Source organism: Pollachius pollachius (assembly GCF_949987615.1).
Source record: "Pollachius pollachius genome assembly, chromosome: 16".
NCBI classification, from domain to species: domain Eukaryota; kingdom Metazoa; phylum Chordata; class Actinopteri; order Gadiformes; family Gadidae; genus Pollachius; species Pollachius pollachius.
The window spans coordinates 4790187-4818046 of record NC_136949.1 but is presented as its reverse complement, the minus strand read 5'-3'; the positions used below and the strand labels follow the sequence as shown (position 1 = coordinate 4818046).

Sequence of the window (27860 nt, the reverse complement as noted above, 5' to 3'; positions counted from 1 at the left end):
TTTTGTTATTTTTGGAGATCTTTTGTCATCAAAGGTGTGCTCCATTTGCTCATTTGACCAATGACAGAGAGAAACAGGGGAATGAATTGTAAATCTTTATTATTAATGTATAATTTCAATGCAGTTCATGTCCTCAAAAATGTCGTCTCTTTGTTCAGTTATGCATTTTAAAAAATAATACATTATTCTTCATTCTAATCTGATGGTTGATGGTTTGGGCATTTTATGACATGTTTAATTCACAACGTCAACATATAATTGGTTGTACTATAATTCATTTTAAAAGCGGTCTGGGAGGTGTCTCATCATTTTGAGCTCTAGATGAGTGGAGTTCCCGCCACGATCCCGGACTCGATGCCACACTCATTGTTCCCACGCTTTATCTTGAAAAAACCTATTTGGGGGGGGAACGAGAAAAAACACAGAATATATAAGTAAAAATTGTAATAACATTATAATAACTCAATACCTGGTGAGTGCACAATACTGATTCATAGACAGTGAAAAACCAAGCCGTGAACGCTATTAACCAATATGTTCTATCACACTCCATGAAAGAAAGAGCTTAGCATCGTAAGCTAGGTGTCTGAAGGTTCTCAGTTGAAACCCCAGCTTTTGAATGCTGTGTACGTATTACGTAGGTGCCCTCACCCCTATAACTGCTCATGAACCGGAACTATCAGCAGGGTCACGTCTTTCCAATCGTAGACTTTGAATGTAAACTACAACCAATAAATATACCAAAAATACTCATAAGACAAGTAGCAAACCAAATAGCACTTGATATGTAGACATTAGGTTGTATCACCCTCATGTGAACTAAAGCAGTCAATAAACTACAACCATGGACATCACACCATATTGCATCGACCAATCACGTCCATGTTTTCAGTGTACCTTTGTCTCCCCAGTCGGTGTTCCAGGAGTTGGCCGCCAGCCAGTAGGGGGTCCCGTTCTCCTCCCCCCAGCCCAGGATCTTAACGGCGTGGCCCCCCATATACTGCCCTGAGACTCTCTGGTACACACCTGCAGGAAGATAAGACGAGCCTGAGTGTTCTTTTTTCTTTATGTGTGCTTTTAATGCATGAGAATTTCAGTGTGATTATACGGCGCATGTGTGTGTGTTGTTTGCATGGTTGTGTAATGCGTGTGCGTGTGTTTGCGTGCGTCGGTTTGTTTATGTGCAGTCTCAAATTGGTAAATATGTAGATACAATTGAAATCCTAAATTATTATGAATACAACAATTCCCCTACCACTCTTGTACAGAAGAAAATCTTCATAGACCAGGAATGATGCCTCTACGGGTCCGTTCTGGTACAACTCGGCCATGATCTGCTCCGGGTTAGGGGAGACGCTGTACGCTTTTTGACCTGCAGGGGGCGACAGAGCACACAGATTCAGGGCAGAGAGATAATACGACCATATTGTGGCGAGCAGCATGGGAAGAATGAGAAGGGAGCCCAGGTCTAAACGATTATGCAGTTCCGCGCCCCATACACCGCACTACTACGGAAACCTTTATTCATGACCAACATCATACACGGCAAACAGCGCACTCAACAAACGAACATGTCCTTCTCATGATGGTGGCGGCAACGATACACACAACACGTTAACACTCAACGACACACAACTACACGCAACCAATTAACAACCCCATTAACCCCACTTAACCCAGCTACTACTGCAATGACCCAAAAGGGTCCAAACCCCCAGGATAAATGGACCCCCAGAATCCCTTGCATCTTAACAGTCTACACCTGCGGTCGCTACAATATATTATTATGGATTTTCTATTTAAATCAAATGAAAAGCGCATAAATATATAGAGTATAATTTATATATCATGTCACAATTGTGTATTTTGATGATGACGATGGTGAATTGTGATTCATCATTCAATTGAATTCAATACAGATTTGTATGAAATGCTCACAGTGTATATTTCATTCACAGTTCTGAAATTACACCCTCTAAAGTTCCCGTCCACAATGGTAATAAGTTATCCAGATAATTCATTCAGCAGCAGGCAGGAGGTTCCCGCGGGCTGTGTATATTGGAGATCGAACCCAGCCTCTTTCATTAGTAGTTGAGTGTAGTTAAGGACTCAGTGTTACCCATGTGTTTGTCTTTCTCGTAGGGCAGCGGGTATCCATCGACGCACTGCATGGTACACTTGGGGGTGGGGCCCATAGTGTAGGGGGGGCGGGACCCGTTCACCTGGTGCTCACAAGGAGCGATGGTATAGGGAACACAGCCTGCCAATCATACACATCACAAATGCATTACATACAGTACTGAACGGCTAAGGCACCAATGTACTAACATAAACCATGAAATAGATAACATATAAGCATGTCCACGCACACACAAACACACATACACACAAAAATATGTTTGCATATGCTTTATGTCTAGTGAACATCACTTTGAGTCCAAAGATTTACTTTCTTGGGACAATAAATGACAAAAAACAAAAAGATAGCAAAGACAAAATATAAAAGTGCTTTCCATCGTACCCACCTACTTTAGAGTTGTACGAACCCCCAGTCACAATACCGTGGCTAGTCCAGTAATCCCAGGCTGCGGCCGGAAAGCCCCCATTACACCTGACAACACATGTAGGTTATGGCCCTTCAATGTACTCATACACAACAGACGTGTATCCCTACACAACAACACACAGAAAGAACTGGTAGGCTCACCCAATGCCACACTCATTGCAGCAGGTCAGCAGATCTTCAGCAGAGATCTCCACTGACACCTTCCCATTGGTCACGATACATAACCTGTCAGACATGGCCTCCACTGCCCCAAAGGCCTATGGGTAACAGAACACCAAACACAGAATGCCAGATGTCAGGTGCGGAGAATGTTCTGGGTTATCTGGTTTTACTTCACCACAATGCACTTCCTTTATCACTCAGTGGCCACTTCCTAATAATTAATTCTGTAACGTTCTATTTTGGTGTGTTTGGTTTGAGGTCAGGTGTGTGTGTGCGTGCGTGCGTGCATGCGTGTTACCCAGCAGGAGCCACAGCATCCCTGGTCTCTGATCTGTTGGATGGTAGGGCAGTCGGGCCACTGCTCGCGAGGGTCAAAGCTGGCGGGAAGCCCCAGACCCTCAACAGAGTGCATCCTGGGGGATTGCGCCAGAAATGATGGCGTCGGAAACGAATGCAAACATATATTTCAACTTTGTTGAGACATAGCTGCAGTGATGCAGTGAAATCAGCTGCAGTGATTGGACAGAAAATGTATGGGCAGAAGTGAAACACGAATTATTTCGAAATGTATACTGTATATATTTTTACACATTGTAAACCTATTCCGCAGTGGCTGCAGGATTCCACATGTTGTGTTTTTACACCTTCTATATATTTGATCCAGTAATGGAATAGCATATTTTGTCAAACGATTAATTTCATGGAAATTGTGATACTGGGACCGACTGAGTTGAATGTAAATCTCTTTAGTCTCTTCATGAACAGAGACAAACAGCACACGGCCTTCCCTCAAATATATATTGAATAAACCGAAACTTACACCTCTGGCAGCCTGGGCCCTTTGAGCAGCGTCCCGCACAGACTCTTCACGTAGCTCATGTCCACATTGTGGAAATTCTGCCCAGCCTATAACAGTGGAGTGAGAGAAAAATGCATCACAAACACTAGACGGGTTCATTTTTGGTTAAACTTGACTTTATTTATTTGACACGCGTGTCGCGTTGAGATCAAACGTCATAACGCCTCCCACCTTCCAGGTGGTGTTCGATTCGTTGACGACGTCAATCATCTGCAAGGAGAGGACAGGGAGGCGGGGCTTAGCCCAGGTGACGGACAGGGCCGACAAGAGGAGGCTGACCCAATGCATCCTTGGAAAGAGTGTTTAGGGTCAGTTTTAAAATCTTTAAAAAAAAAAAAATCGAAATCTACTTTTAAAATCCATTATTGAACACGAGATAATAGTTTACGCTTCCATCACAGCTTTCTTTCAGACACTGTATCAGACTGGTTCCTAAGGACAGGAAATAAATATCACGCCTCACCCCCCACACACCCTCTTTATGCCCAACATGTCAGTAAACCAACACTTCCAGACTGTGTTCTGTATTAAAGTGCCTCGACCCCTCTCTCTAGCTTTATCTCGGTCACACAGGGCCTTCGTTCCCCAGTCTTTTGTTTATAATTCAAATTACTCATAATAAATCATGGTGCAATAATTCAGTGTGCATATTTATATTTATGTATCTAACACAGTGTGCATTTTTATTTTTACAAAAAGTGTAGTTTATGCATTTATAGCGTTCACATCTTTTTAAATCCGGAGTATGAGATTAGGAGATACGCACAAATATACAGTACAGAACATAGGCCTATACCTGTGCTGTTATGTACCTGTGAAAATGTCAATATAATTGTTTATCAGAGGCTTTGCGCTTTTTTAAATCTGCGCTTTTGTTGTTTTGATGCAATTCTGTTAACTTTCTCTTGCGTTTGTTGTGTTTCAGAGCTGCCACTTAAATGATCAGGTAGGCCTACATTTATATTTGCTTAAAACCTTTGTTCTTTGCAATCGTGATGAAGTGGTGTTATATGAGCCAAAGTTTGAGGATATGAATGAAAGTACAGTGAAAGTTCCTCTTTTGCAGAAATAGCGGTTTAGCAAGAAGGCCAACACCTGCTTTGAAGACATGAACGCCATTACAGGAACCAAGATAAGATAATATTTATTCTAAACAATTAACAATTACATTTGGATTTCATATCTGATCATATGTCTCCTCTCTTTTTAAAATTTCTCATTTATAGTATTTGTAGCATGAAATTACCTCATGTAGAACAGTAAAAGAGTTTGCACGTTATGCTTAGGAAGTTATATTTTCAATATACCGATGCACTGTTTCAATGAAAGATAAGGCTTCACATAAAACCTTATGATAAGATTTTTAAGAACGCGTAATATTTGGCAGAACTAAAAAACAACTTATCCAAATCCAATCCAATGTCTTATATAATCCCCACAGAACAGACTTTTCAGTTAACTTACCTGTGAATCATTTAGAAGCAGCTCTGGAGTGAAACTATGTCACTGATCTCTGAAAACCACTGAAACTGGGAAATGGTTTTAACCCGCCTAAAGTGGTGAAATCACGTGATTTCACCATAGCTCACAACCATAACCTCCATCTCACATGACAGGCCAATTCCTCTTTGACGCTTTGCATATATAATAAGCAGAGTATCATCATTGATTCTAATGTCTTAATGGTTAAGTTTTTTTGGGAACAGAATATTCTTTATGACATAGACATGGCATTTACGGCCCTAACTGTACATACACATCAAAGGAATTCAGACCCAATGACAATTTGACACCGGCAGTAAAACTAAACATTTCCTTTTATTTCGAAAAGTGAAGGATAAAGGTCAGCTGCGTGAAACAAGTCTATATATCCATAGAAAAGTCACATTACAAAGCAATGTTAATAGTCGTTGTTCTTTGGATCCGTATAAGGTTTTCTCTGCGCTAGCCGTTCTACTCACCAAAGCTTGTTTAAGGACACTTAATGTCATCAGTCTCATTCTGCATCTCTTTCTCAGTTCGGTTCTTCCCACCGGTTTCTTGTAAGGGGATTCGGGGTGTAGTGGGGGGGGCTGTGTAAAACCTTTTGAGACTGGGATTGAGATTAAGGGCAGGTTAAACCTAATTCATAGGTTTTCTGCATACCTTAAGTTACTACGTCAACGTTTCTCTTCGTCTCCACACGTTAATGGTAAAATGTTGTTCAGCAGCATTATGCTGTGATTGGTTCCATGGACCATGAGGCAAACCTTCTAACCAGCGTCGCAGGGCCGTCTGCTGATTTAAAAGAACAACCTTTGGGGTATCTGTTCTATTATTATTATGCACTGGGTATAATAAGATAGATTTTCACTGTCATTTCTTGGCTCCTGACAGGTTATTGCGTTTTCTTCTCATATGATTTATAATGTTTATAGACTCACTCACACACAGCCGTAAAATAACGTTATTAACGTTCGTCTGCCAAGAAATTACTTTTTTCCTCCATCACTACAGTCTTACCTTTCCACAAGTGAGATTTGCAGCTAAAAATTGATCTTCTCAAAATCAAAAAGGACTTTTAGGTCGTATTACATAAATCTGTTTCTGTCAATCCTCAAAATATACAAACTAGACCTGAATCTAGTAGTCAGCCCAGAATGCATATCAACTATTTAAGGTCAAAACAATAACAAAACCTTGATTATTATCAATGCATAATCCTCTACATGTGGCATCATCATTATCCTTTTTATGTTGTTTTTTTTACAAATTAAGATGACACAAAAAACATTAAACCACAAAAGACGCACCATATTGCACATAGCAAACACAAAACAAATGATAAATCAACAAAAACTCGAACCGCGGATCCATCAAGCTATCAGCAGCAGCCTGCAGAGAGCAGTCCCCTCCTCTTCCTCATCGCTGTTGGTTCAAAGAACTCCGTCCCAGAGACGAAACCCCCCCCAGATCAATACTCCACTCCATCTCAGGTACATGGGCGACCGGTGGGAGCTCTTGGGACTGCAGCACGGGCTGCAGGGGGGCGGACTTCTCGGCGATCACGCCCAGGATGTGCAACGTCTCGGCCTGCGACGGGTCCGTCAGAGAGACCTTCTGTCGCAACTGTTAGTGGGGTTGGACAGACAGACAGAAGACAGAAGTTGACCACTCTGTCGATGGAAGTGCTTAAAACCTGGAACTTGATTTCCATCACGAATCCGTATGGTCAGCTAGTACTCACTGAATGTCGATTGTCCAATCGCATTGCCGAATGTGCGCTGCTAGACAAGCTCATTTGCATAAAGTTAAGTGATGTTCAACTTTTGTCAGACCCCTTTACCAGACAACCTCCTTTCCAGAATCCCTTGCCCCATGGGTACACGCGTCCAAAACAAAGTGAATGGGAGGCGAGTGCCACACTCAAGGCCACAGTGCTTCCATTCAAACACAATGATTAGTCACTTTCTTAAATTACTCATAAATATTTTATTCCTTTGATTTATTTTTCCCAACTACCACCACTGTTAATAATAGCAGGAGACTTCAACCACGCCAAGCTGAAGACTGTAATGCCAACATTTCACAAGTTTATTGATTTTCCGACCTGAGGTAATAATATCTTGGACCAGGTCTACTGCAACATTGTAAATGCTACAAAGCGTCCCCCTCCCCCCATCTGGGCCGATCCGATCACATCAGTCTGCACTTAACACCTGCATACAGACCCCTCATTGAGAGGACCAAACCAACAGTTCGCACCATCTTGGTCTGGCCAGACGGAGCCATGGACAGGCTAAAGAACTGCTCTGAGTATACCGATTGGGACATCTTTAAACAGGCTGCCAATGACAACAACCGCACAGACCTCAACACCTACACCTCATCAGTATTGGACTAGATCACCTTCTCTATGAACAGTGTCACCACACAGAAGACAATACTTACACTCCCCAACCATAAGCCATGGATGAATGGCGCTGTAACTTGTCCGCTGAAGGCCCGGGATGCAGCTTTCCACTCAGGTGATGCAGAGGAACAGCAAGGTCAGAACAGCAAGGTCCATTCTGAGGAAGGGCATCAGGGAAGCAAAGCAACGCTACACGAAGCGTATCGAGGAGCATTTTAACAGCTCAGACTCTCAATTACAATTAGGGCATTTAGCAGACGCTTTTATCCACAGCGACTTACATCGGTTAATACACACATTGACACACCGACGGCAGAGTCAACCATGCAAGGCAACGGCCAGCTCGTCAGGAGCAGTTAGGGTTAAGTGTCTTGCTCAGGGACACATCGACACTCAGCTAGGAGGAGCTGGGGATCGAACTAGCAACCTTTCGGTTACAAGACAACTGCTCTACCTCCTGAGCTAAGCCGACCCAGACTCTCGACGCGTGTGGCAGGGCATCAGAACCGTCAACGGCTACAACAGCAGCGGCTCCAGACACGCACAAAGTCCACCCCTCCATGACGACCTGAACTGCTTTTTTGCCAGGTTTGACCGCACTGACAACAGTGACAACACGTGAGCACAGCAGGGACCCTCACCCCCGGTTCTGACTCTGAGCCCCCACGACGTGAGACCTGACGGAGTACCAGGGAGGGTTCGGAAGCACCGCGCAGGGGAGCTGACTGCGGTGCTCACAGACCTGTTTAACACCTCCCTGCTGCAGGCCTCCGTCCCCACATGACTCAAGACAGCCACAATCATCCCTGTCCCAAACCAATCAGCCATCAGGTCCCTCAATGACTAGCAGCGCGTGGCGCTGACACCAGTGGTGATGAAGTGCTTTGAACTTCTGGTACTGGGACACTTGAAGAACAGCATCCCCCCCTCCTTAGACGGAGGAGGGGGGGGAGGAGGACGCAGTGTCACTAGACCTCCACTCCACCCTGACACACCTTGACCAGCGTGACAGTTATGTGCGGATGCTATTCATAGACTATAGCTCTGCCTTCAATACCATCCCTCCCCATAAACTTGCCACCAAGCTGGACCACCTGGGCCTCAACACACACCTGAGCAGCTGGGTCCTGGACTTCCTCACCGGCCGACCACAGACGGATGGGGAGCGAATGGGGAGACAGGTCTCCTCCAGCATTACCCTAAACATCGGTGCACCACAGGGTTGTGTGTTGAGCCCCTTCCTCTTCTCCCTCTACACTCACGACTGCAAACCCACCTACGAGTCCAACACCATATTAAAGTTTGCAGACGACACCATGGTGGTAGGCAGGATCTCGAGCAACAACGAGGCTGCCTACAGGACAGAGGTAGAGAACCTGGTGAGCTGGAGCCAAGAGAACAACCTGATCCTCAACGCGGCAAAAACAAAGGAGATGATCTTGGACTTCAGGAGGAAGACGAAGCCCTTCGTCCATCACCCCATCACCATCGACGGCGAGACAGTGGAGGTTGTGCAGAACATCAGGTACCTCGGGGTCAACATCAGCCACGACCTGAATTGGACCGTCAACATCACCGCGACGGCCAAGAAAGGACTTCAAAGGCTTCACTTCCTGAGGTGCTTGAAGAGGGCACGTCTCCCACAAAAGCTGCTGGTGAGCTTCTACAGGTCGGCCATCGAGTCAGTTCTCACATACTGCATCACCGTATGGTACTCTGGCTGCACCGCAGACAACAGGAAAGCTCTCAAGCGCATCATTAAGACCGCTGAGAGGATCACCGGCACCCAGCTCACCAGGCTGGAGGACATCTACCAGACCCGCTGTACTCGGAGGGTCAAGGGCATCCTTAGAGACAGCACAAACCCTGGACACTGCCTCTTCACCCTTCTGTCCTCAGGAACACGTTACAGGACACTGAGCGCCCGCACAACAAGACTGCAAAACAGCTTCTACCATAGAGCTGTGACACTACTGAACTCTACTCACACTCTGCTGCCACACTGATACTCCCCATATCATACACACATGATTGCACTATTGCACTATCGACACTAAAGGACTTGAACTTTTGAAAACATTTTATTTATATATATTTTTTATTTATATATATATTGCCATTATTGTTGATATTGTTGTTTTTTATATTTTCTCATATTTATATTTATATAACTGTGCAACTGGAGGACTTGCTCCAACAAAATGTTGTTGTCTTGTGTTGTTGTCTCAATGACAATAAAGGTTATTCTATTCTATTGATTAGTCACTTTCTTAAATTGCTCCTAAATATTTGATTCCTTTGATTTTCTTTTCCCATCAACCAATGAAGAGGAAACGTATGAGAACACTCACCAGGTCCCATTCCTTCATGGAGCCCACTTTCTTCTCCAGGAACTCGGCCATGCCCATCCCCATACAATGACAGATGTCAGAGATGACCTCGCGGTACTGCTGGCCCAGCTTTCGGAACTCCAGGGAAATCTGGACCAACGAAATTACGTTAAAAAAAGATGAATAAACAATAGTCACACTATTAAAATTGATAACACTTATATATATACTACCCTTGGTACTACCCCATAAAAGTAGCAGACCCACAAATGGTGTCATGAGCGGCGCCTGGGTTGGTGCTACAATCCGTGGCACTTAAAAATAGTACTTAGCATTACATAGCATCTTATCCTAACTATCTTTGTTGTGCACAGGGAATGGGTTAACCATTCCCTTAACAATTGTAAGTGCTTGGCACTTGTTTGCACTTGAAAATCCTTAGTGTACCAACAGCAATATATTGTTGTTTCTCTTTCTTCTGACAAATGTGCATCTCTCATCCACTCGCTCTCTTTCCCCTTTTTAATTATTATTAACATAATTATTATTAGCATAATTCGAACAAAACAAGGACATACCTCGCTTAGAAGAACCATCTCATCTTATCGTGGTTGCACATTTGCTCTCAGAAGGATCAGTCAAATTAACTGTTTGGTGTAGCATCATCTGGGTTTTTGTTATTTTCTGGTGATCTTTTGTCATCAAAGGTGTGCTCCATTTGCTCATTTGACCAATGACAGAGAGGAAGAGAGGATTGTATTCTAAATCTTTATCAGAAATGTGTAATTTCAGTTAAATTCATGTCCTCAAAATCTCAACTTTGTTCAGTTATGCATTATTAAAAATAATATATTATTCATCGTTCTAATCTGATGGCTGATGGTCTGGCCATTTCATGACATGTTTAATTCACAAGGTCAACAGATCATAATTGGTTGTACTATAATTAGTTTTTTCAAAGTAAAAGCGGTCTCATTATTTTGTGCTCTAGATGAGTGGAGTTCCCGCCACGATCTCTGACTCGATGCCACACTCATCGTTCCCACGCTTGATCTTGAAAAAACCTTTTGGGGGGGAAGAGAAAGAACACCAGTTATGCAACTTAAAAGTTTAATACAATTATAATAACTCACCAAAAGGGTTGGTGAGTGCAAAGTACTGTTTCATAGAGAGTAAAAAAACAAACGGTTATTCCCATTAACCATTATGTTAAATAATACTCTTGGCTTGATAGTGTGGTTGCATGTATTTCCCTCCCAGTGAGAAGGTTCTAGGTTCAACGCCCAGCCTTTAAATATTGTGTACGCAAGCCCTTGAGCAAGGTGCCCTCACCCCTATAACTGCTAATTTACCTGCACTATCAGACGGGTGACATTTTTCCCATGGTATATGGTAAATGTAAACTTTCAAACCATAAACATACCATAGATACTTAGAGGAACAGTAGCAAACCAAAAGCCACTTAATATGTAGTCATCAGGGTTGTATCACTCTCATCTAAACTAAAGCAGTCAATAAACTACGACTATGGACACCACACCACATTGCATCGACCAATCACGTCCATGTTTTCAGTGTACCTTTGTCTCCCCAGTCGGTGTTCCAGGAGTTGGCCGCCAGCCAGTAGGGGGTCCCGTTCTCCTCCCCCCAGCCCAGGATCTTAACGGCGTGGCCCCCCAGATACCGCCCTGAGACACTCTGGTACACACCTGCAGGAAGATAAGACGAGCCTGAGTGTTAAGTGTGGGTTCTTTTTTTTCTATGCGTGTGTTTAATGCATGAGAGTTTGAGTGTGATTTTACGGCACATGGGTGTTGTTTGCATGGTTGTGTAATGTGTGTGTGCGTGTGCGTGTGTGTGTGTGTGTGTGTGTGTGTGTGTGTGTGTGTGTGTGTGTGCGGGCACACACTTGCGTACGGGTCAATTTGTTTATGTGCAGTCTCAAGTTGGTAAATATGTGAATAAATAGAAATCCGTGATTAATATATATATATAACAATTCCCCTACCACTCTTGTACAGTAGAAAATCTTCATAGACCTCGAAAGCTGCCTCTACGGGTCCGTTCTTGTACAACTCGGCCATGATCTGCTTCGGTTTAGAGGAGACGCTGTACGCTTTTTGACCTGCAGGGGGCGACAGAGCACAACACAGATTCAGGGCAGAGTCATAATACAACCATATATTATTATGGATTTTCTAGTTAAATCAAATGAAAAGCGCATAAATATATAGAGTGTAATTTATACATCATGTCAGACAATTGTGTACTTTGATGAAGTCAATGGTGAATTGTGATTCATCAATGAATTGAATTCAATACTGATTTGTATGAAATGCTCACAGTTTCATTCACAGTTCTAAAATTACACCCTCTAAAGTTCCCGTCCACAATGGTTATAAGTTATCCAGATAATTCATTCAGCAGCAGGTAGGAGGTTCCCGCGGGCTGTGTATATTGGAGATCGAACCCAGCCTCTTTCATTAGTAGTTGAGTGTAGTTAAGGACTCAGTGTTACCTAGGTGTATGTCTTTCTCGAAGGGGACCGGGTATCCATCGATGCACTGCATGGTACAGTCTGGGGTGGGGCCCATATTGCAGGGGGGGCGGGACCCGTTCATATGGTGCTCACAAGGAGCGATGGTATAGGGCTCACAGCCTGTCAATTATACACATCACAAATTAATTACGCACGGAACTAAACTAATTACGCACGGAACTAAACGGTTAAGGCAGGAATTTACACACATATGTGTTTATGTGTAAACACATCAACCAGAAAATAGATAACATGGAAGCGTGTCCACACACACACACACACACACACACACACACACACACACACACACACACACACACACGCACACACACACACACACATCTACACACACACACACACACTTTGCCTAGTAAACATCACTGTGAGTCCAAAGATTTAGTTTCTCGGGACAATAAAACAACAAAAAAAAAAATTGTAAAGACGAAATATAAAGTTCTTTCCGTCGTCCTCACCTACTTTAGAGTTATACAAACCCCCAGTCACAAGACCAACACTCGTCCAATAGTCCCAGGCTTCCGCCGGCCAACCCCCATTACACCTGAAAACACATGTAGGTTATGGCTCTTCAATGTACTCATACACAACAGACGTGTATCCCTACACAACAACACACAGAAAGAACTGGTAGGCTCACCCAAAGCCACACTCATTGCAGCAGGTCAGCAGATCTTCAGCAGAGATCTCCACTGACACCTTCCCATTGGTCACGATACATAACCTGTCAGACATGGCCTCCACTGCCCCAAAGGCCTATGGGTAACAGAACACCAAACACAGAATGCCAGATGTCAGGTGCGGAGAATGTTCTGGTTTATCTGGTTTTACTTCACCACAATGCACTTCCTTAATCACTCAGTGGCCACTTCCTAATAATTAATTCTGTAACGTTCTATTTTGGTGTGTTTGGTTTGAGGTCAGGTGTGTGTGTGCGTGCGTGCGTGCGTGCGTGTTACCCAACAGGAGCCACAGCCTCCCTGGTCTCTGATCTGTTGGATGGTAGGGCAGTCGGGCCACTGCTCGCGAGGGTCAAAGCTGGCGGGAAGCCCCAGACCCTCAACAGAGTGCATCCTGGGGGATTGCGCCAGAAATGATGGCGTCGGAAACGAATGCAAACATATATTTCAACTTTGTTGAAACATAGCTGCAGTGATGCAGTGAAATCAGCTGCAGTGATTGGACAGAAAATGTATGGGCAGAAGTGAAACACGAATTATTTCGAAATGTATACTGTATATATTTTTACACATTGTAAACCTATTCCGCAGTGGCTGCAGGATTCCACATGTTGTGTTTTTACACCTTCTATATATTTTATCCAGTAACGGAATAGCAAATTTTATCAAATGATAAATTTCCTGGAAATTGTGATACTAGGACAGACTGAGTTGAACGTAAATGTCTTTAGTCTCTTCATAAACAGAGACAAACAGCACACGCCCTTCACTCAAATATATATTGAATAAACCGAAACTTACACCTCTGGCAGCCTGGGCCCTTTGAGCAGCGTACCGCACAGACTCTTCACGTAGCTCATGTCCACATTGTGGAAATTCTGCCCAGCCTATAACAGTGGAGTGAGAGGAAAATGCATCACAAACACTAGACGGGTTCATTTTTGGTTAAACTTGACTTTATTTATTTGACACGCGTGTCGCGTTGAGATCAAACGTCCTAACGCCTCCCACCTTCCAGGTGGTGTTCGATTCGTTGACGACGTCAATCATCTGCAAGGAGAGGAGAGGGAGGCGGGGCTTAGCCCAGGTGACGGACAGGGCCGACAAGAGGAGGCTGACCCAATGCATCCTTGGAAAGAGTGTTTAGGGTCAGTTTTAAAATCTTTAAAAAAAAAAAATCTAAATCTACTTTTAAAATCCATTATTGAACATGAGATAATAGTTTACGCGTCCATCACAGCTTTCTTTCAGACACTGTATCAGACTGGTTCCTAAGGACAGGAAATAAATATCACGCCTCACCCCCACACACCCTCTTTATGCCCAACATGTCAGTAAACCAACACTTGCAGACTGTGTTCTGTATTAAAGTGCCTCGACCCCTCTCTCTAGCTTTATCTCGGTCACACAGGGCCTTCGTTCCCCAGTCTGTTGTTTATAATTCAAATTACTCATAATAAATCATGGTGCAATAATTCAGTGTGCATATTTATATTTATGTATCTAACACAGTGTGCATTTTAATTTTTACTTTTTTAATTCAGAGCTTGAGATTAGAAGATTCACACACAAATATACAGTACAGAACATATACCTGTGCTGTTGTGAAAATGTCAATATAATCGTTTCTAAGAGGTTTTGCACATTTTTAAATCTGTGCTTTTGTTGAACTTCTGATGCAATTCTGTCAGCTTTCTCTTGCGTTTGTTGTGTTTCAGAGCTGCCACTGAAATGACCAGGTAGGCCTACATTTATATTTGCTTTAAACCTTTGTTTTTTGCAATCGTGATGAAGTGGTGTTTTAAAGGTCAAAGTGTGAGGATATGAAAGAAAGTACAAGAAAAGTTCCTCTTTCTCAGGTTACAGAAATAGCGTTTTAGAAAGTAGGCCAACCTGCTTTGAAGTCATGAACGCCATTACAGGAACCAAGATAAGATAATATTTATTCTAAACAATTAACAATTACATTTGGATTTCATAACTGATCATATGTCTCCTCTCATTTAAAAATTTCTCATTCATAGTATTTGTAGCATTTAATACTTTTTGATATTAACATATTTGTTCACGCTCACTTTTTAACAGGAAATTACATCATGTAGTACAGTAAAAGAGTTTGCACGTTATGCTTAGGAAGTTATATTTTCAATATACCGATGCACTGTTTCAATAAAAGATAAGGTTTCACATAAAACCTTATAAGATTTTTAAGAAGGTGTAATATTTGGCAAAAACTAAAAAACAACTAAAAATCCAATCCAATGTTTTATATAATCCCCACAGAACAGACTTTTCAGTTCACTTACCTGTGAATCATTTAGAAGCAGCTCTGGATTGCAACTATGTTACTGATCTCTGAAAACTACTGAAAACTGGGAAATGCTTTTATCCCGCCTCAAGTTCAGAAATCACGTGATTTCACCATAGCTCACAACCATAACCTCCATCTCACCTGACAGGCCAATTCCTCTTTCACGCTTTGTATAGATAATGAATACACAAATAACACACTAAGGGCAGTTATATCGAAAAAGTGAAATTATACTTGTATGAGTATCATCATTGATTTGAATGTCTTAATGCTTAAGCTCTTCTGGGCACAGAATATTCTTTATGACCTAGACATGGCATTAACGGCCCCAACTGTACACATCAAAGGAAGTTAGACCCAATGACACTTTGACACCGGCAGTAAAACTAAACATTTCCTTTTATTTCAAAAAGTGAAGGATAGAGGTCAGCTGTGTGAAACAAGTCCATCTATCCATAGAATAGTCACATTACATAGCAATGTTAATAGTCGTTGTTCTTTGGATCCGTATAAGGTTTTCTCTGCGCTAGCCGTTCTACTCACCAAAGCTTGTTTAAGGACACTTAATGTCATCAGTCTCATTCTGCATCTCTTTCTCAGTTCGGTTCTTCCCACCGATTTCTTGCAAGGGGATTCGGGGTGTGGGGGAGATGGAGGGGTTATTTATCAGAAGGAGAACACGTACGGCCCGAATGCTTGGATACTAAAGAACGTTTATGACGATCGCATGTGGTTTCTGTTCATATGGCTGTGTAAAACCTTTTGAGACTGGGATTGAGATTAAGGGCAGGTTAAACCTAATTCATAGGTTTTCTGCATACCTTAAGTTACTACGTCAACGTTTCTCTTCGTCTCCACACGTTAATGGTAAAATGTTGTTCAGCAGCATTATGCTGTGATTGGTTCCATGGACCATGAGGCAAACCTTTTAACCAGCATCGCAGGGCCTTTGGGGTATCTGTTCTATTATTATTATGCACTGGGTATAATAAGATAGATTTTCACTGTCATTTCTTGGCTCCTGACAGGTTATTGCGTTTTCTTCTCATATGATTTATAATGTTTATAGACTCACTCACACACAGCTGTAAAATAACGTTATTAACGTTTGTCTGCAAAGAGATTACTTTTTTCGTCCATCACTACAGTCTTACCGTTCCACAAGTGAGATTTGCAGCTAAAAATTGATCTTCTCAAAATCAAAAAGGACTTTTAGGTCGTATTACATAAATCTGTTTCTGTCAATCCTCAAAATATACAAACTAGACCTGAATCTAGTAGTCAGCCCAGAATGCATATCAACTATTTAAGGTCAAAACAATAACAAAACCTTGATTATTATCAATGCATAATCCTCTACATGTGGCATCATCATTATCCTTTTTATGTTGTTTTTTTGACACAATTAAGATGACACAAAAAACATTAAACCACAAAAGACGCACCATATTGCACATAGCAAACACAAAACAAATGATAAATCAACAAAAACTCGAACCACGGATCCATCAAGCTATCAGCAGCAGCCTGCAGAGAGCAGTCCCCTCCTCTTCCTCATCGCTGTTGGTTCAAAGAACTCCGTCCCAGAGACAAAACCCCCCCAGATCAATACTCAACTCCATCTCCGAGGAGGACTACCGAGAACTAAGGAAGAGCGAGAGGAACCCAGAAGAGAACGTGAAATCGAGACGAGCGGGGACCCGGGTTCCTCCAGAACCAGAGAGGGGGACTTGGTGTGCAGCACCGGAGGGGGTCGGTGGAGGCTAGTGTCCCTGCACGTCCCTGCTGTCTTGCGCCTGGGCCACGGTCGTGCTGAGGTACTGCCAGCTGAACGCCGCCAGCAGCATGGCGGCGGACAGGTACATGGGCGACAGGTGGGAGCTCTTGGACTGCAGCACGGGCTGCAGGGGGGCGGACTTCTCGGCGATCACGCCCAGGATGTGCAACGTCTCGGCCTGCGACGGGTCCGTTGGGGAGACCTTCTGTCGCAACTGTTGGTGGGGTTGGACAGGCAGACGGACGCAGAACGAAAGATGAGACACATGCATAGAAACAACAAGAGTAAGAGAAAAAAAAAAACACACAGAAACAAACAGAGCCAAAACGTGAGAGAGGAGCAAATTCGATTAGAAAATTCTTCGACCAATGAGGACTGACTTTAGAGCATAACAGGAAGTGAACATGGACATCGGGCGGTTTGCTCCCTACCTCCCCGCTGTACTGGGTGATGATGGTGCGCACGGCCTCCATGTTGTTGGCGTCCATCATGAGCGTGACCGCCTGGCCCTTGCGGATCTTCACCACGCCGCGGAACACCATGGGGTTGTTGTAGCACGCCGTCAGGGTCGCCAGCGCCATCACCTGGACAGGAGCGGGATGACACGCACACAGTGTTACAACAAAGGCGCTAAAGAAATGTGCAAACTCTAAACATGAAACGGTCATGGAAATCTCTAATTGAACAACCAAACAAACAGCTAAAATGTTCAAAAACAACAGATGCTCTTTCATACAAAACACTCAATTCTTACTCTCAACTACAAAGTACAACATTTATACATTTTTTCATTAATCCATCCACAGAAACTACAAAAACTGCAAACCTATACCGTCAGGGGACGACTATCCTTATGGTTAGGATGCTAAACTCACAGTCTAAGGTTTCCTGGTTCTCCACCCAGTCTCCCCACCTCTTAACCCGTCATCAACGACTCACCCCCTAGCTTCCCTCCCACATCCGAATCCCCTGTACGATGTAGTATCAGAGCTGAACCCCTAAATAGCAGCCTCCGCGACCTCCCTCCTGCCCACCTGTGGAATGGCGCAGAAGTTGAAGATGCTCTGGTTGCGCAGGCGGGCCAGGTAGGTGAGCACGTCGGGAACGTGCCTCAGAGCGTCCGTCACCAGCAGGTTGAGGCAGGCCAGCGCCGACTCCAGCTTCTCCGGCTGGGCCAGATCCTCCAGACGGTCGGAGAACTGGGCCCACGCCTAGGGGGGGGCGGAGGGGAGATGGAGGGGTTATTTATCAGAAGGAGAACACGTACGGCCCGAATGCTTGGATACTAAAGAACGTTTATGACGATCGCATGTGGTTTCTGTTCATATGATTAAGAGCCATTTTAAAATTCAATCACAGAATCAATCATCATCAAATCACAGAATGTAAACTGTAGGCGTGGGACTTAGTTTTGTGTTAAACTTAAGATTCCGGTTGTGATTTAACTTGTTTCAGCCTCAGATTTTCTTTTATTATATTCTATTAACCTCTATTATCTTATCCTTCAAGTACACCGGAGTAGAATTCTTAGGTTTGATTCCTCAACAGTCACATAGCAGAAATAATACAAGATGACGATAACAGAGTAAGTAAGTACAAACTAAAACAGTTTCAATGCGGAACACAATTTCTGCGCCAATCCTATCAAGGTAAACATTGTTTTTGAGAACTGTGTTCCGTTTAACACCGTGGTGCGAGGAAGATGAATTAGTTTAGCATGGAACTTAAGATTCCAGTAACAATTTTGACTTTAAAAATTCAGTTTATTTTATTACATCTTATCATCTAAGTACACAAGAGTACAATTCTTTGGCTTGGTTCCTCAACAGTCACATAACAGCAACAATACAAGACTACAATAAAAAAATAAATGTGCGTAAATCCCATCAAGGTGAACATTGTTTTAGCGAACGTGGATCAGTCGGTCGCAGTTGGTTGCGAGGAAGCCGAACGCGCGACCCTACCTCCTGGGGCCAGAAGGCGCGGCCCTGCTGCGTGTCCTCCAGGTAGTCCCGGATGATGTTGGTCTTCTGGAGGAACAGGCCCATGGAGTTGGCCAGCTCCGTGTCCTCGCCCACCTCGGGGTCCGCCAGCTTGGACGCCGAGAACAGCTGGGAGAGCCCGATGCCCACCAGGCCGGCCACGTAATGACAGTACTGCGGGGGGGGGGTGGGGGACCAGACACACACACACACGCACACACACACACACACACACAGGTTTAGCATCAGCAGGGAGGTGTGTGGGGGTAAGGGGTCATAGAGGTCAGAGCAGTAGGGCGTTCCCAAATATTTGATTCCTTCGATTTCATTTTCCCGCTGAGCAGTAAAGAGGAAGCGTATGAGAACACTCACCAGGTCCCATTCCTTCATGGAGCCCACTTTCTTCTCCAGGAACTCGGCCATGCCCATCCCCATACGATGACAGATGTCAGAGATGACCTCGCGGTACTGCTGGCCCAGCTTACGGAACTCCAGGGAAATCTGGACCAATGAAATCAACGAAATTACGTTAAGAAAAGATGAATAAACAATAGTCACACTATTAAACGGATCACACACACATATATATATATATATATATACTAACCTGGTAGTATAACTGGCGCCTGGGTTGGTGCTACAATCCGTGGCACTTAAAAATAGTACTTAGCATTATGTAGCATCTTGTAAGTGCTTGGCACTTGTTTCTATGAAAATCCTCACTGTATTGACAGCAATATATTGTTGTTTTTCTTTCTTCTGCCAAATGTACGACGCCTTGGATAACAGCGTTTGCTAAATGCCCCTGATGTAAATATACTAACCTGGTTCATAAAAGTAGCAGGCCCACAAATAGTGTCGTGCTACAACACTTGGCACTTAAAAATAGTACTTAGCTAGAGCTTGGCATTTGTTTCTATGAACATCCATCCACACTGTCCCGACAGCGGCCTATTGTTGTTTCTCTTTCTTCTGACAAATGTACTTAATTAAAAAAAAATAAAAGCGATAAAATGCCCTTAATGTAACTGTAAATGTTATGTAAATGTTATGTTTGCTTTAGCTTCCTGCTAAATCTTAAATACATTGCACTTTCAAAAAAAAAAGGCCTTGTTAACTTTACCTTTATTTTCTATACATTGCACTTTCTAAAAAGCTTTTTTAACTGCCTTTATTTTCTATTTTTTTATTTTCTAATTTTTTGCATACGTTTTCTTTTCTATTAATTCATTTTATTGTATGACAATGTTGATATGTGAAGCACTTTGAGTCTGCCTTGTGTATGAAAAGTGCCATATAAATAAAGTTGCCCTACGCGTCTGTCAAAGCGTTCTATCGAAAGGAGCAGGAAAGGCGGGCTCCACTGACCGTGGGGAAGTCCTCCAGGACCTGCCGGTCTTTCTCCTGGCTCTCGGTGAAGCACCAGTCGGCCTGGTAGAGGAAGGTGTGGAAGTCGTTGAGCATGGGCACCTTGGTCGCCAGGGGGATGGTCATGTCGTCCTCCACCGTGTCCAGGGACCGCAACACCAGGTAGAAGATGCACACCGCGTGTCTGCGGGGGTCCCGGGGGGGGGGGGGGGGGGGGGGGGGGGGCGTGAGGGAGGTGGTATTTGTTGATCGAATATTTGTTGTTTTTGCGCATGGCGACGCATCTTTAAGGAACTCTGATTTATTGGGAAACAATCTAGTGTAATAGATATATAATATGATGCTATTGATTGTAGTTTGATTCGTGTTATGTAAAATGGGCAGGGCCTTTGGGAAGGGATTTAAGATTTAACTGTCAGCTGTGTGTCAATTTTAAACAATGTTTAAAACGTTTGGACGGGCGAGTTTTGCCATTGCAAAACTCGCATTTCAAAAGTTGCAAAACTTTTGAAGGTAGGCTAGTTTCATGCCAAGATTATGTCTTCATCGAGTCCTTTCCCGTGCGGGCCTCCGTTTGTTTACCAAATACATCTAATCATGCCAGGGAGCCCCGCCCCTCACAAAAAAAACACCTAATGCGTGCATGCGTGTGTGTACAGAACAGTGTTTAGTTGAAACCTTACCGTAGGTCGCCGTCCAGCGACTCGATCACAGCTGCAAAACTTCGACTCGTTTGGTTCAAATACGTGTAGCACGTGCGTAGGCTTTCGCTCATGGACTCCTGGCAGGAGAAACACAGAAACACGGGGTTGCTGCGATAGGAGCTGGTAGTTCTGAGCGCGTTGGGACGCGCTGCTCGACAGCAGCTTTCCTGCAGCATTCTCTCCCCCAACCTACCGCCAACCAAGAGAGACCGAGGGCTGGAGGCAGTGGTGCTGCGAGGCGTGATCAGCAACGAGCGTTTAAATATCAACAGAGAGATGGGACACTTGCAGCAAGCCCCCGCCATGTGGTCGGGGAAAAAGTGCGTTGTAACGCAAGGCAAGGCCGTGTCGTCGTGACTAGAGAGCATTACTGCCGTATCCATGCCATGTTGTGTTATGTGAGGTGACACGCTCGGTAGAGGGCAAGCGAGTCGAAGCCGAGGTGAAACACTTGAGCGTCATGGATCCATAAATAGTAACACAACACGGGGCGTGGTCACGCTTCAAATCGCCCGCGACCTATCCACATGCATATACATCTGTTGGAGAGGCAGCGGGCTACTGCGCACAATTTTGAAAAACTGATCCACTTCTCGAGAAAAAGTGTTTGCCTTGGTAGGATTTTACGCATGCTATTTCTCTTGCAACGAAACGAGTTACTATTGAAATCGGATTTTTAAATACCATGAGAAACTGCGAGGCCAATTTAAAACTGATTTATTATGTGAACATGCGATTCAAATATGCATATTCATAAGTATCTACAAGTATACGCCGGGCACGACCTCTTGCCTATTAGTGCCATCTAGCGGCAGACACAGGGAGGGACAGGTGACGCTTTTATATCATGGACACCTGCAAAGCCTTTCTATACCCCTAAACCAATGTTTAATGTCCTATTTCATTTTTTTCTATGTGCCTCTGTTCTTGACATTAGTGCGTAAGCATCTACGTGTGACGAGTGAAACAACATTTACAATATCCTAGAAAGAAAGGTGGTCTCAATGACAGTAGCCTACATGTATAGGCTGACGTTAATCAAAACATGACGTTAAAGTAAGCAGCCTAATCGTTAAACGACACCGTTAAGCTTCACGCAGTACTAACACGTTCATGCCAGGTATATAGGAGACCGCAGATTAACCGTGAAACATGCGCACAGCATCTCTGTCTCTGGACTCTGAAAGCCTATTATGCAACGCAAATTAGAGACGTCCAATCTAATGGTCTCTCCCAGTTAGGTAAGCCATCTACCGGTAGACAGACAATTAGGAAAACGCCATCTAGGAACGCATTCAAGTCTTGACAACACATTTTCACATGACACATGCAGGTCGATTTAAATGAGCACTACAAGGTGCTGTAGTTACGTGACTATCAGTAGCCTATCAATACTACGTGAACAACAACATACTACTTTATAACAACATTGCATGATCCGTCCTATAGCATGTGGTGCTCTCTTCATAGTAGATCATTTGCATTGATCCCTGATCACTGGCGTTGTCAGCTGTTGTAAACGAATGATCTGCTTCTTGATCTCTGCTGCAAGAGAAGCAGTCAACCATATCGCCTGCTATGTTATTCTATAAGCGGGATTTATAGGCCTGTTTATGAAACAAAGCGACAACATGTTGGATGAGAGTACATGGAAACCGATCGCACAGGTAGGTACTCACATAGTCCAACTTGGCCATCACGGCTCTACATCCACCCATCTTAAACTTGAGAAGATTAAGGATCTCTTCTGGGTGCCCCAGTGACTTCACGATGTCCTTGATCATTTCTAAAAGCGTTTCGTACTTTCGTCTTCTGTACTTTACAATGGTAACGTATGGCCCGTCCAATTGGTGCGTCTGGGAGATGTAGAAGTACAGGCAACCCTGACATGCCGTGTACCATTCAGTCACAATTGTGGCCAGATCGAATGATGGGCGGCATTGGCTGGCAAGTCATGGGCTTAGCCCTTAGCAACCAATAGAACATGAGAGCGCCTGGTGTGATGCCCCGCCCCGAGCGACTCTCAGCCAATAGGGAGCTGGTGGGAGGGAATAGAAAACGCAACGTTAAACAATAGACAAATAGTACTGTAAAACAAGAAAACACAAATAGAATAGAACAATTTTATGATGTATGTGATGCTTGATGAAAATCAATTTAAAAGAAAGTGAATGTATTTTATTTCGTGGCCGCATTTTGGATATGTTTGGTTGAGCGATGGGGGAGAGACGGAGATAATCTAGCCATGACGTCACGGGTCTGGTGAAAGAGGAGATCCAGTCCCTAGGTCGACTGGAGAGAGGCCATTCTAGCGGTCCGACAGCCCCCTGTCGTGCTATCGATATTCTGTCATCATATAATGTGGATAGTTATGTCACAGCCTATATTATAATGTCGTATAGGAAACTGTATTCAGGAATGATGAGCATATAGGCCTAATATAGTCTGCCCTGCTGGAAGTCGTAGCCTACGAATTGGTCGATGTTATTTAATGTAAAAAAGTAAGCATGCACTAGTAATTCATAAAGTGTCAGCTTTTTTTTTATGAATCTGTGAAGTTGGCAGCTCAGTGCAAAATGAGTGTGATGACAGAGGCGTCTTCACAGGACCACTCAGGTGTCACTCATAACACTAATGATGGGTGTTCTCCTTTATTGAGCCATGGTAGGGATAATGGCCTAAGATCACACACATTGTCCATTGACCATTGACCAATATCGGACCATGTGTGTCAATATCCACATATTGACCTCATATACAAAAAAGGTCTACAAATTAGGCCCTTAACCATTAGTGGTAAAAATATATCTGATATAGGCTTACGGGCTTTCGTTGCAGGCAGGAGCCTATAGAGTATAAAGTAAGACTATTAGGTCCACCGCTTTCATGGATTTTGTCTCCCTCTGTCGGTAGGCCAGACGACTGACATCAGTGAATAATACATGCCTTTTTCACAGAGGTGTAATAGTAGGGGCAAGCACAGGTGCCTATCTCATGATGTAAATTGTGGTCGCTCTTACCATAAAATTAAGCTGGATCGATGAATGAGCTACACCAATTTTAAGCCCAATACTGTTGCATGAATATGTGTGTGTGTGTGTGTATATATATATATATATCAGTTAATGTACGATTAACGTTTCTGAATTCCAATGGGACTGTTCATTCTATTTTTCTATCTAATTCTAATTCTTCAAGTTGTGTCTCTTCTGATAGTCTGAACTGGTTTCTGTGTGTAGACTATCTCCCTCGGCAACCGATGCGTTTGACTCAAAGGTCATAGACCCTATGCAACATGCTGCAGGCTAATGGCTAGCTACACACAGCAACTATTAATCCAGTCCGACATGTTTATCAGCGTGTTAGGGAAGCACAGAACAGAAGATGTTTGTGGAGGACATGCCTTTCTGTGAATCTCTTTGTCTGGATCGACTATGCCACACAAAGGGAAATCTGACAATATGAATGACTATAATCACAGATTTGATTCATTAGAGACACACTTACAAAGAGAGAGAGAGACACACACTTACACAGAGAAAGAGAGAGAGAGAGAGAGAGAGAGAGAGAGAGACTTGAGTATTTGGCCCTGGGGCATGTTGTGCCAAATGTTTCGCCAAATGTTTCACCTGTAAGCCAACGAAAACAACACAAAGAAAAATGAAAAAGCCCTTAAGCTCAGATGGAATGTGTAAAGGGAACTGTTACACTGACAAGTGGCAGGACTCTAGCAAAAGGAGGAGCTAATTCCTTCCAGAAGCAGAGTGAAATTGTTACACTGGAGGTCGTCAGACGTAGGTACATTTTAAGTAAGAGACTCAGAGCTCCACCTTTTCCTTTCGACCTTATCTGATTTATATCGGATCATTTGTCGAATGATTTCATTTTTTCTTTGTCGTGAGATCGGTTGGATCAGCAGGGGATGAATTGTATATGACAAGCAAGCAAGCATGCACCATCGGGGATGTGAGTCCACCTTACGCGGTCTACAGATAACAGCAGACGTGAGGATGGAGCTGTACATGTGAGCAAAACGTTTATTCCCCCGTTATACCTGCACTATATGATTTAACTACAACTACGGTATTAATGTCCGAACTAGAAAGTTTATTCTCAACTACAAAACATGCACATCGACTACGTCAATCCATCCAGGGAATTTCTCTCCATAAATTGTTTCATTCTGGTCCACTTTGGACGATAGGTAGCTATCGTCTGAGAAGCAGTGTTTACTATTTGTAGCCACAGATCAAGACACTCATAGAGTAACTAACCTAGTGTAGATTTAACACTTTTTCTTTAACACCAAACACTGTCTGCCTTAAACTACCGTATGGCGCTTGAGCTATAATTAGGGCTTTATGTATCATTGAACTTTAAGGGCACCGTGAGTAAATGTTTGGGCTATGCGCGCGTCCTGCCCAACCTGTTCGCGTCATGAAGTTGGCTTGGGGACGAGAGGTTACCTTGAACGCCTCGAGTAAAATCAAAACACTGCGTCGATAACGACATCTGACTTCCATTGTCTATTGTTTAACTTGAGCCAACTGATGACTGTATTCATTTCGGGTTTTTTGTACAATTCTATAGGTTAAAGCAGAAACAAAATAAATATGTCTGGAACCAATCAAAGGCAAAGAAAGCTTTTGCATCTTTTCTCAAGAATATAAATCCTTACTCCAACCCTGGGAAGCCAACACACCAGGATCTGAGGACAAATTACTCATTCAGTGTTTTGCCTCTGAAGCATTGACTTGAAAAACATTCTGATGTATATCTTTCTTCTAAGTTCAAAGTTTAAATGTGTCAATGTATATAGGTGCTTGATGCTCTATTTAGTTGTGTGGCTCTGTCTTGTCATAAATATAATAAAGCCTCTTCCTTCTGGTATTGGAACCCTTACACATACAGTATACGGTATAATTAGGCATGGATTGCAACAAGTTTTCTTCTGGGAATCCACGGTTGCCAAGTTTTTTTGAATCCAAGTTTGCTGCTAACCTGCGGCTCAGAGAAGTCGTTTAGAGTCGCCGCAAAAGTCCTGCGTCATGCATCATAAATCTGTCGATGCTGTGAGTGATATATCATCCTGATTTGCTGTTTACACCCACAGTCCCCGTCACTCTTGCGTGACTCCGAACGACACCAACGGACACGTCTCCGAGGGCCCCAACGACGCAGACGCCCTCCTCAGCCAGATCTCCTCCTGGGTGGACACCCGGTACTCCGCCAGAAAGGCGCTGGAGCACTTCAGTCTCGGGCCCGCCGCCACCGCCGCCGGCACGCGGGACACCTTCCTGTCCCGCAGCGCCAACGAGCGGTTCCTTGAGCTCCACCGGGACATCGGCGAGGAGTGTGGCCCCGGGTCCCGTCAGCACTCGTGGGCGGCCGTAGAGACGCACCAGGAGGTGGTCATGTACGGGCCGTACTACCCCGACTACGCCCGCGGGGAGCACAGCGAGGACCCGGTGGTCCGACAGACGGAGGAGCTGCTGGGGTCCGAGGGGGCCCGCGGGGCCAGCGTGTACATCTTCACCCAGAACAGCCCGTGTCTGGACCGGGACACCCAGCCGTGCATGCTGCTCCTGGTGGAGAAGGCCCTGGAGTGGCACGCGCTCTACGGGGTGACGGTGCACATCGGGTACGCCCGGTGCTGGGGCTTCAAGGGGAACAAGGAGGCGCTGTTCCACGCGGTGGACCGGCGCCAGCTGGAGTGTGTGGGCGCGAGCCGCGACCACCGGAGCTACGTGGAGGCGGTGAGGAGGCGCCCCGAGGCGGATCTCAGCCTGCTCTCCGAGGAGCTGTTCTCGGTGGTGAGGCGGACGCTGGGAGCCGGATCGGAGCACCTGGAGTTCTCTTTGAGGAGCGGCACGCCGGAGCAGAACTGGAAGGGTTCCTTTAAGGAGGCTCTGAGTCGCGCCTCGGGGGGTGAGTCAGAGATCGAGGGGGAAGCCCTGAAACAGGAAGTGAACGCCATGACTGAAGCAGCGCAAGAGCTGGTCTCTGATGGGGGGCCGCGGACCCTGGGGTCGCACATGGAGAGAGGACGGGCGTTTGCGCAGGAGTACGGTTCGGCCTCCCGGACGCGCGAGGCCGTACGACCCGGGGCGAGGCTGGCGTTCCTCCGTGGCTGGAGAGACGTGGTGGAGACGAGGTACGCAGAGTTCATCAGGGACAGACTGACGGACGACTTCAACCGCTGCGTCACTCACCTGTTTAGTGAAGACGTTGTGAAGTTTGACAAGGAATACATACAGATAGGAAGGGTAAGGTTTTCCGAGGAATTTCCCCCTTCTTCGGAAGGTTGTTTACTCTACTAGGCCATATGGCCAGCAACTCAAAGAATGTAACTAAGCACTTGTGGCATTGTAAGACGCTTTGGATCCAAGGGTCCACCCAATGGCGCAAATAGATATATACCAGCCATTTAGCAGATGATTGTATCCAAAGGGACTTACTGTGGCGTAAGATAAGGAGCAGGTTGGGGTATTGGGGCTGTCTTACTCAAGGATGCCTACAGGTGAGGCTGTGGACATGGGGGTTCACTCACAGAACCTCACAGCCGGCAGTGAAGTACCCTAACCATAATATCCGTCCTGCTTTAGTAGTAAAGGGGAACAAACCGAAAGAAGAACGAAAGTGTGGACTGGGTGTGTATGTCGTAATTGTATGTAT

General features: G+C 44.4%; 3 protein-coding genes and 1 long non-coding RNA gene across 6 annotated transcripts; 1 reads left to right on the top strand and 3 right to left on the bottom strand.

Annotated features, from left to right (window-relative positions):
- On the bottom strand, positions 1-5103 carry LOC307087548 (cathepsin B-like). Its single transcript, XM_079753157.1, has 10 exons — positions 5052-5103; positions 3759-3876; positions 3549-3634; positions 3027-3141; positions 2708-2823; positions 2526-2611; positions 2120-2260; positions 1256-1372; positions 898-1026; positions 1-394 (listed from the first exon to the last, which is right to left on the bottom strand). The coding sequence occupies exons 1-10, from the start codon at positions 5060-5062 to the stop codon at positions 318-320; spliced, it is 996 nt and encodes a 331-aa protein (XP_079609283.1). The 5' UTR covers positions 5063-5103; the 3' UTR covers positions 1-317.
- On the bottom strand, positions 5004-15497 carry LOC307087547 (cathepsin B-like). Of its 2 annotated transcripts, none has more exons than XM_079753155.1 (10): positions 15350-15495; positions 14055-14172; positions 13845-13930; positions 13323-13437; positions 13004-13119; positions 12822-12907; positions 12328-12468; positions 11818-11934; positions 11390-11518; positions 5004-10873 (listed from the first exon to the last, which is right to left on the bottom strand). In XM_079753155.1, the coding sequence occupies exons 1-10, from the start codon at positions 15358-15360 to the stop codon at positions 10797-10799; spliced, it is 996 nt and encodes a 331-aa protein (XP_079609281.1). In that variant the 5' UTR covers positions 15361-15495; the 3' UTR covers positions 5004-10796. The 2 variants fall into 2 exon arrangements, with proteins under 2 accessions (XP_079609281.1, XP_079609282.1); XM_079753156.1 differs by having other exon boundaries at positions 10743-10873; positions 12843-12907; positions 15350-15497.
- On the top strand, positions 11419-20357 carry LOC307087550. Its single transcript, XR_013812502.1, has 4 exons — positions 11419-11552; positions 14062-14191; positions 14762-14782; positions 19525-20357. It is a non-coding gene; the product is annotated as an uncharacterized lncRNA (long non-coding RNA).
- fdft1 (farnesyl-diphosphate farnesyltransferase 1) lies at positions 17110-23023 on the bottom strand. 2 transcript variants are annotated; one of them, XM_079753154.1, is made up of 8 exons: positions 22865-23023; positions 21165-21262; positions 20482-20665; positions 19486-19614; positions 19096-19287; positions 18166-18342; positions 17563-17715; positions 17110-17345 (listed from the first exon to the last, which is right to left on the bottom strand). In XM_079753154.1, exons 1-8 carry the CDS (start codon positions 22967-22969, stop codon positions 17118-17120), a joined length of 1266 nt encoding a protein of 421 aa, XP_079609280.1. In that variant the 5' UTR covers positions 22970-23023; the 3' UTR covers positions 17110-17117. The 2 variants fall into 2 exon arrangements, with proteins under 2 accessions (XP_079609280.1, XP_079609279.1); XM_079753153.1 differs by lacking the exon at positions 22865-23023 and having other exon boundaries at positions 21165-21510.
- Positions 23024-27860: the final 4837 nt, after the last annotated feature.